The 13,285-nt window shown below is 43.0% G+C and overlaps 1 protein-coding gene across 1 annotated transcript in view; it reads right to left on the bottom strand.

The window, feature by feature from the left end:
* Nucleotides 1–13,285, bottom strand: part of LOC136863035 (zinc finger protein castor homolog 1) — a 610,435-nt gene that overhangs the window by 152,250 nt on the left and 444,900 nt on the right. The window contains exon 7 of the mRNA XM_067139355.2: nucleotides 12,816–12,954. Within this exon, the coding sequence (XP_066995456.2) occupies nucleotides 12,816–12,954 (139 nt within the window). The remainder of the gene's footprint in view (nucleotides 1–12,815; nucleotides 12,955–13,285) is intronic.

Raw genomic sequence — 13,285 nt, forward strand, 5'->3', positions numbered from 1 at the left:
TTACTTCGGTATATCTTCAATAAGCATAATGCCAAATAAGGAATGCACCACGACACGCTGAATTATCTAACACAAAAGTTGCTACAAAAGAAAAAGAAAAAGAAAAAGACTTGGACTGGGAAGGAAATGGGTGTTAGGAGAGATACCATCCCTGCATTTGGTTGTAACTGATACAAGAAAACCATGGAAAACCATTTCAAATGATGGCAGACAGTGGAATATAAACCCATGTATCTCTGAAGTCGAAAGATGCACATCACGCAGCCAAGTGCTTCATTTCACTGAGGTACCCAGGTAGGTCATCAACTCTCAACGTCCTACCTTCAAACAGAACCACAGTGCACGATGTTGATGTAAAACAAGTCAAGCAAGGCAAAATGTAACTTATCCTTTGTGAATGCATTCAAGAAGTAGCAAGGCCAATCCTTCAAATCAAATTAATTCTGTTTTAGTCTTCCAGATATGAAGCCTCCGTGGCTCAGGCGGCAGCGTGCCGGCCTCTCACTGCTGGGTTCCGTGGTTCAAATCCCGGTCACTCCATGTGAGATTTATGCTGGATAAAGCGGAGGCAGGACAGGTTCTTCTCCGGGTACTCCGGTTTTCCCTGTCATCTTTAATTCCAGCAACGCTCTCCACTATCATTTCATTTCATCTGTCAGTCATCAATCATTGGTCCAGAGTATTGCGACAAGCTTCGGCATCGGCACAATTCCTATCCTCGAAGTTAGATGGGGGCTTCATTCATTCAATTCCTGACCCAGTCGAATGACTGCAAACAGGCTGTGGATTTTCATTTCTTCTTCTTCTTCTTCTTCTTCTTCTTCTTCTTCTTCTTCATCATCATCATCATCATCATCATCATCTTAATCTGTTTACCCCCAGGGTTGGTTTTTCCCCTCGGACTCAGTGAGGAATCCCACCTCTACCGCCTCAAGGGCAGTGTCGTGGAGCGTGAGACTTTGGGCCGGGGGATAGAACTGGGGAGAATGATCAGTACCTCGTCGAGGCGGCCTCACCTGCTATGCTGAACAGGGGCGTTGGTAGGGGATGGAAAGATTGGAAGGGATAGACAAGGAAGAGGGAAGGAAGCGCCCGTGGCCTTAAGTTAGGTACCATCCCAGCATCTGCCTGGAGGAGAAGTGGGAAACCACGGAAAACCACTTCCAGGATGACTGAGGTGGGAATTGAACCCACCTCTACTCAGTTGACCTCCTGATGCTGAGTGGATCCCGTTCCAGCCCTCGTACCTCTTTTCAAATTTCGTGGCAGAGCCGGGAATCGAACCGGGGCCTCCGGGGGTGGCAGCAAATCACACTAATCACTACACCACAGGGGCGGACTTTCATTTCTCCCAGACTGAATTCAAATCACATTAATAAATTATTGAATAATTGTAGAAAATAGCTTTATGAAGGACATAGTCAATTAAGAGGAAAATAATATTTCGCTCCTTTCCATTAAGGTGTCTTTGTGGATATATTACCATTTTCCGGTACTTCCTCATTCCTCGTACCGGTACTCTGAAGTATGCATGGAGGTGCGAAATGTAGCCAGTCGTGAACATGTTAAGCAGAAATAATCTGTCCCCACCACAATCCCAGTCCAACATGGGGTGATACTGTAAGAAGCATTAGCGCAGACATGTTACGTTGGGAAAGAGAGGTCAATTTAAATAAAACGGAAGTAGCTGTATTATATTCTTACTCGTCCCGTCTCTCCTCTGTTCGCAACTGCCACAATGTAATAGGCCTCTATATAACGTACTTAATAAAATAAGGATCCTAATTTAAAGCACACCAGATTACCATGCCACATGCCAACTATAGCGCAGGAGAATTCCCACGGTTGCATCAGCTTTCACAAGTGTTTAATCGCTTCAGAACTGTTTCTAAATAATAAAAATTAAAAAAGTAGTAGTGGCCATAATAAAAAGAAAGCATAAGTATCCTTTATTGGGAGCAATTGCCGTTGAAAAGCTGATGCTTTGGAAGGAAGACAGGACAGAGGGGCAAGGGGATTGAGTGAGGAAGAAGGGTCATTACTTTAAATTTAGACAAGAAGGACGAAGAAGAAGAGGGGGAGACGGAGAAGGAGGGGGAGGTTTAAAAGCTGATACAGTCCTAATAAAAAAATCTCTTACTTCATTTAAAGTAGAAAATTGGCAATTGAAGATCCCTCCTCTCTCGTGCCCACCGAGCAGGCTGGTCCTCAGACTAGGCTGTCCAGACAATTCACGATGTGCAATGCATTTTATCTAGCACTAGTGTTCGACACCAGGCCGAGCACAGAGCTGGTAGTGGGACTAGTCTTCTCAGTCGACTGTGTCCGACACCAGGCCGAGCACAGAGCTGGTAGTGGGACTAGTCTTCTCAGTCCATTGTGTTCGACACCAGGCCGAGCACAGAGCAGGTAGTGGGACTAGTCTTCTCAGTCCATTGTGTTCGACACCAGGCCGAGCACAGAGCAGGTAGTGGGTCTAGTCTTCTCAGTCCATTGTGTTCGACACCAGGCTAAGCACAGAGCTGGTAGTGGGACTAGTCTTCTCAGTCTACTGTGTTCGACACCAGGCCGAGCACAGAGCTGGTAGTGGGACTAGTCTTCTCAGTCCATTGTGTTCGACACCAGGCCGAGCACAGAGCAGGTAGTGGGACTAGTCTTCTCAGTCCATTGTGTTCGACACCAGGCCGAGCACAGAGCAGGTAGTGGGTCTAGTCTTCTCAGTCCATTGTGTTCGACACCAGGCTAAGCACAGAGCTGGTAGTGGGACTGGCCTTCTCAGTCGACTGTGTCCGACACCAGGCCGAGCACAGAGCAGGTAGTGGGTATAGTCTTCTCAGTCCTTTGTGTTCGATACCAGGCTAACCACAGAGCTGGTAGTGGGACTAGTCTTCTCAGTCTACTGTGTTCGACATGAGGCTGAGCACAGAGCTGGTAGTGGGTCTAGTCTTCTCAGTCCATTGTGTTCGATACCAGGCTAAGCACAGAGCTGGTAGTGGGACTAGTCTTCTCAGTCTACTGTGTTCGACATGAGGCTGAGCACAGAGCTGGTAGTGGGACTAGTCTTCTCAGTCGACTGTGTTCGACACCAGGCCGAGCACAGAGCTGGCAGTGGGACTAGCCTTCTCAGTCAATTGTGTTCAATCAAGAAATGCGTTCGACACCAGACCGACAACAGAATTGCTAATGCCTACCTTATATGAAAGATAATTTATCTGCCAAGTAAACTGATATGAGCTTGAATGTAATTCGTCACAATGGGCTGTAGGAAACCTAGTGCTATCTCAATATTTGATTTACGAGATGAGTTTCCTCTGAATCGTGGACGTACCTGGGGTATATTATTATTATTATTATTGAGTGTGGCCTCTGAAGAAACCTTGTGCATGTTTTCGGAGTTGACGCGACCTGCGCGTATGTGAGGATGGGGCCTTACCTAAGATGATAATGCTGAAGACGGCACAAACACCCATACTTCGAGTCATATAAATTAACTTATGAAAGTTAAAATCTCCGACCCGGCCGGGAATCGAACCCGGGACACTCGGAACCGAAGGCCTCACGGCTGACCATTCAGCCAAGGAGTCGAACGTGGCTGGCGTAAAGGACACGCTATACAGAACCACCGGAAGTCGCCCCGTTTCGGGATTGATCCATTCGAGTTTGGCTTCCTGGTTCTCTCCCAATACCTAGGGTCTACATACATACGTCTCGTACACATATACATTAATATACATGGTTTTCGAGGTAGGTAGGAACCTTTTAGGTTTTCTATCTACTAGGAACGGTGTTTGATTAGCGTAGTGGCTAAGCTGTTGGCTTTCCTCCCGGATGAATTTTAACTTGAAAAATCACGTGGTGTCAGGGCGGCCGCCTGGCCCTAAATTCCCTCCCAAAACCCAAACTGAGCCAGACGACTCTAGCAACCACAAAAATATCTGGGGTAGGATGAAAAGTGTTTTATTATCTATTGGACACATAAGAACTGTTCTTACCATTGGATATTCATCCCTACGTTGATTTTTGTTTTAAATTTTTGCTAAGGGTTTAACATCGCCCTGACACGTAGACGATTTTTGGTGACAGGGATGAGAAAGCGTTGGGATTGGGAAGGTAGTGTCGTGATCTTAATTAAGGTAGAGCCCCAGCATTAACCTGGTGTGAACATTGGATGTTGCGGTAAATCATCTTCAGGTCTGCTGATGGAGGGATCGAAGCCACCATCTCCCGAATGCAAGTTCATGTTTCTCGATCTGAACTACGCAGCCAATTCGGTCGGTTCTTACATGGATTTAGGCTACTTGTTAACAGTTTCACGGAGATACATGAAATGTCGAGCATTACACTTACCATAACGAGATTTGCCTTAATAGGCCTAAGCATAATCTCACCTTCTAGAAAGGCCTGTACCAGTGTGTTCCTTTTAGAGTGATTTTCTCCAGGAGACAATCTTGGTCCGATTATCAGTGTTTCTAGCCAAAGACGTTTTCTGCGGTGGAAAAACATTGCGCCCTTTTATACTAGGCTTGCCAGTATCGAATATATATTTCTGTGAATATGATAACTTGATAATCTAGGTTGGAAACAATATCGTTCTTTTCCATGCGTTCGAGCGTTAATGGAATGCAGTAGTCTATCTCCCTTCATGATGACTACTAATTTAGTGACCTTTGACAACTCAAGTTTTTTGATCATCCAGAGCCTCACTAACAATGAGGATGAGTGCAGTGGCGGATACAGTAGTGGCGCCACGTTCAATGTAATGCAAACACAAGGAAATTACTGGCAGACGAAAGGAAGCGGGGTTTCAGATAATAGAGATGTAGTTCCATACTCATGGCAAGTTGAGAGTACCTAAATATTGTGTATCTGTCATGGTCAGAAGGCGAAATTACAGTGCAGGCAAATAAAATATATTATACCAGGCAAATAATATCAGGTTTCATACATGACACAAATACACTTCGATATACAATGTAACTTTATACCACGTCTTCTTGAAATACAAGTTCATTTTCCACTTCCAGTCTAACCTATTTAAAGAGCAGAGTAAAGATAATTACAATTGCAGGTAGCAAATTAGTTTCAAAAGGAAATCAGATTCTAAAAAAAAATTAAAAAGTAATAAACCATCAAAATGGTCAACATTGAAGAAAATCGGAAGCACAGTAAACCAAAGAAATGTCTAAGTAAGAAAATATCAAAGACAACTTTAACTGGTATTTTGGAAACGAGTACCTACTGTATTTTGCATTCTACTGCAAGAATTCACATTATTGTTAGTCTCTGGTGAATTTCGAAATCATTTAGTATGGATTTCGGTCATGAATTTTAACATTTTTATAGAGGTTAATAAGGGGTTAAAAATCAAAAGCTGTCGATCTGGATCTTTCCATCAAGAGGATTAGGAAGGAAGCACCCGTGACCATTAGCGTACAAGGATTGGGAAGGAAGCGCGCGTGACCTTCATTGAGGTACTGTACAAGGATTGGGAAGGAAGCGCCCGTGACCTTCATTGATGTCCTGGACAAGGATAGGGAAGGAAGCGAACGTGACTTTCATTAGGGTACAAGGAGAGGGAAGGAAGCGCCCGTGAGCTTCATTGAGGTACTGTACAAGGATTGGGAAGGAAGTGAACGTGACCTTCGTTAGGGTACAAGGAGAGGGACGGAAGCCAACGTGACCTTCATTGAGGTACTGTATAAGAATTGGGAAGGAAGCGCCCGTGACCTTCATTAGTGTACAATGATTGGGAAAGAAGCGCCCGTGACCTTCATTGAGGTACTGTACAAGGATTGGGAAGGAAGCGCCCGTGACCTTCATTGAGGTACTGTACGAGGATAGGGAAGGAAGCGAACGTGACCTTCAGTGAGGTGCTGTACGAGGATAGGGAAGGAAGAGAACGTGACCTTCATTAGGGTACAAGGAGAGGGAAGGAAGCGCCCGTGACCTTCATTGAGGCACTGTACAAGGATAGGGAAGGAAGCGAACGTGACCTTCATTAGGGTACAAGGAGAGGGAAGGAAGTGCCCGTGAGCTTCATTGAGGTACTGTATAAGAATAGGGAAGGAAGCGCCCGTGAGCTTCATTGAGGTACTGTACAAGGATTGGGAAGAAAGTGAACGTGACCTTCGTTAGGGTACAAGGAGAGGGAAGGAAGCAAACGTGACCTTCATTAGGGTACAAGGATTGGGAAGGAAGTGCCCGTGACCTTCAGTGAGGTGCTGTACAAGGATAGGGAAGGAAGCGCCCGTGAGCTTCATTGAGGTACCGTACAAGGATAGGGAAGGAAGCGCCCGTGACCTTCACTGAGGTACAAGGATTGGAAAGGAAGCGACCGCGATCTTCACTAACGTACAGCCCCAGCATTTGCCTGCTTTGAAAATGAGAAACCGCGGAAAACAATCTTTATGGGTGCCGATAGTCGGACTCGAACACAGCATCTCTCGAATGCAAGGTAACAGCTACATGGCTGAATGTATTCACGCCTCAAGCGGAATCCTTGTTCAAACAAAGGGTCAAATACTGTTCCCCTACGTTTACATTACTGTACACATGTATCTCTTACAGGTAATGCCTGTGAGTGTTCAGGACCGTTAACCATACCTTCCCACTCAGTGAGATTTCTGGAATCGATGAAATATATATGAATGTTTTTACAGTGTGTGTTTCACAAGGAAATGTCAATTCCCTGGCTGACGATGGCTTCGATCATACGAGGACGCTCATATACACATAAGATCCATTCCGAGTCGTTGTCTTGATTACAGGTGTTCAAATATTTGAATATACAGTTTCACAGTTACTGATAAGAAAGAAATACAGTTCCACACACTGTGTCTTATGTTTTATGTTCAATAAATCAAGGTTTTACAATTTGTCATACACCAATGACATTACCAACATTAAGGACAGTCAAGATTCACTCAAACGAGGAACACGCCATATTCCTACTCACAAGAGTTTGCAAAATGCACCGTTAGTGACTGCGAAATTCTTGAAAATGAGTTATCAACAATAAAACCTTAGCCACGTGAGCAAAATGATTAGAAACAATACACAATATCGCTTTCTTATCAGTATTTTTAAAACAGAATGTTAAGATATATCTTGGAACGAGAGACGCATTTACATGATCTTCTTTGCTTGAAATAAGATATGGTCTTACCTTCCACGCAGTGGCATATTTAAAGGCGTTTCAAAAGTTGTGGTTTTTAAATTCGAGGTTTCAGGACAAGTTTAAATTGCACACTTTAATCAACTGCCACATCACGTCTGTGAAGCTGCGAAAAGAAAATGAATATCAAATTCAAGAATTATTATGGGACTTAAATTCACACTCCAGAATTAAATATCTAAACAGTAATCGATTGATTCTGTTTCCTATTTTGAATAAAAAACAAAGCACTCATGTAGTTTTACGCGACTGTCTATATCGTGATCTTGGCCACAGGACCTCTAGTTTTACGCGGAATCCGAACCACTGGGACATGACTTTTCAACTAAAAGTCTCTGTGGCCGCCTTGGTGAGAAACAAATGCCACTCGGATATCACCCCCCCCCCCCCTCCATAGTTTTGAGTTTTTCAGTTGATCAATCCGGGCTAAGTGGTTCTGATTTTCTGAGCCCAAGATGGCGGGTTTGCTTCCGACTCAGTTCGGTGGTACTGAAGGTGCTCAAATACGGCAGTCTCTTATCGGTAGATTTGTTGGCACGTAAAACAAATCCTGCGGGACAAAATTCTGGCATATTAACGTTTTCGAAAACGGAGAGAAACGTTAGTGGGACATGAAACCAATAACATTATTGGTCTATTGTTGTTATTAGCCCTTCAATACATAATACATTTTCACCTACAGTAAAATGGGGGATTGATGTTTTTTTTTTAAATATATTAAAAGCACATGTTAGCATATTCCTGCGACGAACACAACGCAACGACCCACAGGTCACTTTCTACGGCAAATGTTGCCCACTTTCATCGGAGGATCTGCCTTACAAGGGTTGCACCAAGTTTTAACAGCCACACAAATTTTAAAAAGTAAAGCAAGTGAAAGATATTCCTGCACTGTCTTTGGTGTGAAACTGATGGTTTTCCTTACAGGTTTTGCTAATATCAGATGTCAGGTTTACCGAGCTCGATAGCTGCAGTCGCTTAAGTGCGGCCAGTATCCAGTATTCGGGAGATAGTAGGTTCGAACCCCACTGTCGACAGCCCTGAAAATGGTTTTCCGTGGTTTCCCATTTTCACACCAGGCAAATGCTGGGGCTGTACCTTAATTAAGGCCACGACCGCTTCCTTCCCTCTCCTAGCCCTTCCCTGTCCCATCGTCGCCATAAGACCTATCTGTGTCGGTGCGACGTAAAACAACTAGCAAGCAAGATGTCAGGTTTTTGTTTATTCAGTTAGGAGCAAGTGACACAACAGTCATCAGTCAGCTCCCCATCAGCAATGTGAATTCATTACGTGTACTGGTTATTATTTACGGCTAGATTCATGTAAGGTCTCTTGTAATTTCCCTAGTGTAAGAGTGGAAAAGGCTGAGAGAAAACCCACTCAGGACGACCGTCAAATTCGCGGAATCGAACCACTGATCGATTTCTCTCATGGTACATAAGGTAGCACATTTACTTATTCAGGTTGGTATATACAGAAAGGAAACACGAGTAGCGTTATTTGTGAAGCAAAAATATATAGCTGAAAGACGACCAAAACGCGAGCCAACAATCAGCGCACACAGCCATCACCGTCGCCGAAGACCTCTAGTAAATATTCCAAGAAAAACAATGTCTAATCTCTTTTCTTTTTTCTTCTTTTTAAAAGGCTATGCTCCATTAGCGGCTGAAATATAAGAAATTACATTTCAATGCAGATCATCCACTGCCATAGCTGTGGGAGTCAAGACTGGGGAGCCGAATAATTTGGAGATCCGATATTTTAATTATATTGCCTCAGATCCCCGAGTTACTTGCACGGGTAAAAGTAGGACATCGCTCACGTACCCTACGTACACAGGCTGAAAATCAGGTTTTCCTCTTCATACTAAAGAACATAAAGCCCTCGAATATCTTAAAATACAATAACATTACTGAAAATAAAAGAAATAAGAACCCATAACTTTTCGTTAGTTAGGGCATTAGAAGTGTCATATGTAAGCGTTTTCCCTATATACAATTCGAAATAGGAACTATAGATATAATTTTTTCCCCTTCTTGTAGTACTAGCCACTTAGCCAGTAACACTTTAGAAAGATGGCAAGACGCTGTCTCCTGGCGATTTCTGTGGGATTTTAACCATCATTTCCAAATGTCTGTAATGCCGTTTATTATCAAGTAGATCACCTGTAATTTTCTATGATACAAATAGCACACAGGCAGGCAAGCACAAAATAAGCCAATGACGAATTGATGTTTATTCTACCTCCATTTTTTTTCCTTCCACGGACTGATTTTTGAGATGTTCCTAGGTGGAGTTAAATTATACCGACAAAAAATATTTTTCTTCAGCTTATCCCAGTTATTTCTGGAGTCGCGGGAGCCACCCAGGCTTATTTTGAATTTGGCTGGGGGTTTAATACGGGGCGCTCTTCCCGACGCCACGCGTTCTGGGGCGCCCTTTCCGACGCCACGTAATTCTTGACCGGGCGAGGTGGCCGTGCGGTTAAGGGCGCACGGCTGTGAGCTTGCATCCGGGAGATAGTGCGTTCGAATCCCACTGCTGGCATCCCTGAAGATGAATTTCCGTGGTTTCCCATTTTCATACCAGGCAAATGCTGGTGCTGTACCTTAATTAAGGCCACGGCCGCTTTCTTCCAACTCTTAGGCCTTTCCTATCCCATCGTCGCCATAAGACCTATCTGTGTCGGTGCGACGTAAAGCCACTAGCAAAAAAAAACGTAATTCCTGAGATGGAAGTCTCGATCGGGATTCAAACCTCAGCCTTCCGTGTGGGAAGCCAGCACCTAAGCCACTAAGGTAATCACACCCCCGTTACATTGTGCCACAGAATACACTAACATTTTCAAATAAAAAGTCATTCAGAAAAAACTTTAAAATGACTCACAGTCGGAAGAGTTTGTGTGTGGGAGGGAGGCAAGAATGTGTTGCGTACTCTTCATTATCAGTGTGTAAAATAATGTTGACGCCGAATTTCATGTTGTTAATAATGGATCATCACGTCATCAGGAGCTGAGGGATGAAGCTAAGAATCGCAGCTCAATAATAATAATAATAATAATAATAATAATAATAATAATAATAATAATAATAATAATAATAATAATAATAATAATAATAATAATAATAATGCTATGTCCTTATCATGACTGTAAAAATAATGTTATTAGTTTTACGCCCCACTAACTACTACTTATGGGTTTCTGAGACGTCGAGGTGCCGGAAGTGTATCCCGCAGGGGTTTTTTACGTGCCGGCAATCTACCGACATGAGGCTGACGTATTTAGGCAGCTTGAAATACCACCGGACTGAGCCGGAATCGAACCCGCCAGCTTGAGCTCAGCTCTACCGCCTGAGCTACTCAGGCCGGCAGCATCTGATTGTCCGAAGTGATGCCAATGTGCCGGAATGTCGTTATGGAGGAGTTTTTATTTACAAAAAACACTGTTACCAGAATGTTAAAAGTAGGCCAAGCTCCATTACAGCGGGAGAATTAGATGAAATGGCACAATTATTAAACTTACCGACATTCCTTATTGAAGGTAGGAAAGGCTGCATGCATAGATAATGTGTGCAAAAAGGACGCTAATAGTTTACTCTTTAAGAAGACGTTAATTGTGTGGAGTAGAGAGAAGTGTCCAGTGTAGCACGTGCATCTTGCTACAGTATCCTTGAGGAGGGCGTGTTATTGATCGTCACCACAGTACTTTACACAGCAGGTCTCGCACGTTGTTTAGTCTTGTCTTATACAGGGCCTCCTTCTATGGAAACTGCAGGCCTATTATTTAAGGCAATCTGACCATTTCTAATCGCAAGAGAAAAGGATTTAGCAATACTGTATATGTGAGTTTTGCAAACAAAATTATCTACTAACTTTACAGCTTTGGTAACGGTTGTTAGGCTAAATAGTTGAACGTGTTAATTAATGTTCCAAGATAAGACTAGGAAGTCACATTCTTCAAAAATCCCCTGTTCGAATTCTTAATCTGATAGTGGTCATTTTGAGAGTATGTTAAAAGATTGAATGCCAAGATAAACTATAAAAAGCCGCGTAGCTGTTAGTTTGCATTCAGATGTATTCGAACCCAGCCATCGGCAGCCCTGGAGATGATGTTCCGTTGTTTCTCATTTTCACACCGGGCAAATGTCACGGCCGCTTCCATCCTATTTTTGTCCCTTTTCTATCCCATCATCACCGAAAACCTATCTGAATCAGTGCGACGTTAAAACACACGCACACACACTCACACACAGAGAGAGAGAGAGAGAGAGAGAGAGATTATGCCTGCACAGATATACAGTAATTATTTAAGGAAAATAATCGGGGACGTATCGTTAATAATATAAACCACCGTTTAGGATCCTGGAGTAGGACTGGCAATTTGTCATACTCAGTTCTTGGGAGCTGAAGGATTTCTTAGTGTGGACAGATGAATTATTTCAACATTCCTCGAAGACCTTTTGAGGATATTATCTAGAAGAATAGGGGAAACAATTCTGCTGGAGAAGATTACACTTCTAGAATCCAACCCGCAAGACCATTCAGAGCGACTGGACTGTACAGTAGAGGGGCGTTGCCTGCGGGCAGTTTGCAAGTAACTTACGTGCACGCGCGCATTTTTTCTCTTCATATTTGCTGAAATTTAGAGTGGATGAAGAGGATAGGGAAAGGAGCTTAGTCTTCCGGTTAGTGCGTTCTGTTCTTCATGGTCGAAGAGTGCGGGTGCATTCGTGAGTCAATGTTAGCCCATCTCTGCACTAGAACTTTGTTGTTTCTAGCGTTAAAGTGTGTTTCGAAAATTATTATTATTATTATTATTATTATTATTATTATTATTATTATTATTATTATTATTATTATTAAGTACCAACTCCACCAGCCTTCTTAACTTCTCAGCATCCTCCTCTACGGTAAAAATCGAAACACAATTAAAATAATTGTGTAGTGTAGTGGTTAGTGAGATTAGCTGCCACCCCCGGAGGCTCGGGTTCGATTCCCAGCTCTGCCACGAAATTTGAAAAGTGGTACGAGGGCTGGAACGAGGTCCACTCAGCTGAGCTTAAACACTCAGCCTAACCAATAACATGGAAGAAATTGAGTGTGCGATTGAAGTTATGAGATATTACCCCCACAGTGTGTCGCTATAGAGTGCTACCATAACTGAAAGACTTACTCCTGAAGCGACTAATCTAGGGGTTAGCCCGATTAGCTCGGGTTCAATTCCTGGCTCTTACACGATTTTGATACTGATTTGAGGATCAGGAACGGGATGCTCCCAGCTTCGCAAACATAACTGAGATGGAAAATGGTTTAAAGTCCTGCTCTCGGCTAACCAAAAGCCCTGGCGCTAATTAATTACAGGCACTGTCAGGCAGAATTCACGCGCACTAAGCACATAGGGAGGTTATCAAAATGTCCTGGAACCAAGTAACAAAAAAAAATTACTACGGTTCTGACACAGGTAAAAAAATCAACTTAACTTAAATCCAAGTGCACCATCAAGTGTCAGTGTTTCTGAGACTTGTCGGTTCTAAGACTCCACATCGCTCAGCACTAATTTCACTCCCATATTCTCAACAACCAGTCCGTCATACTTAATTTGTCACTGTGAACACCCGAGCTAATACAATATAAGACTTACCGTTCTTGCTGTTGTTATCGAGGATCACAAGATTGGTTGCCGGTGAAGAAGTGGGGCCACTACTTTGCGTCTTCGCCTGTTGTTGGTCCTGGATGGCAGCGAGAGTCAAAATAGTCGCCATGTTGTGTGGTAGCATTACCTGCAAAAGAAAACCGCACATGAAAATACTGTGTTTGAAATATTGCCACTTGAATGTAGATAAATATTAGCCTCTTTGTGAAGCATTACAGATAAGCTATGGGAACATTTACTATGCAGCATAGAACAGGGTCCCAGTTTCATATTGTAATATCTCTCCTTTAAGCAGCTTCTAATGAATTAACAATTAGAACAGATGCAAATAATAATTATTTCAATTGTGTTGTGATTTTTACCGTAGAGGAGGATGTTGAGAAGCTAAGAGGGCTGGTGGAGTTGGTATTTAATAATAATAATAATAATAATAATTATTATTATTATTATTATTATAA

This window comes from Anabrus simplex, chromosome 2 (assembly GCF_040414725.1).
Source record: "Anabrus simplex isolate iqAnaSimp1 chromosome 2, ASM4041472v1, whole genome shotgun sequence".
Taxonomy (NCBI): domain Eukaryota; kingdom Metazoa; phylum Arthropoda; class Insecta; order Orthoptera; family Tettigoniidae; genus Anabrus; species Anabrus simplex.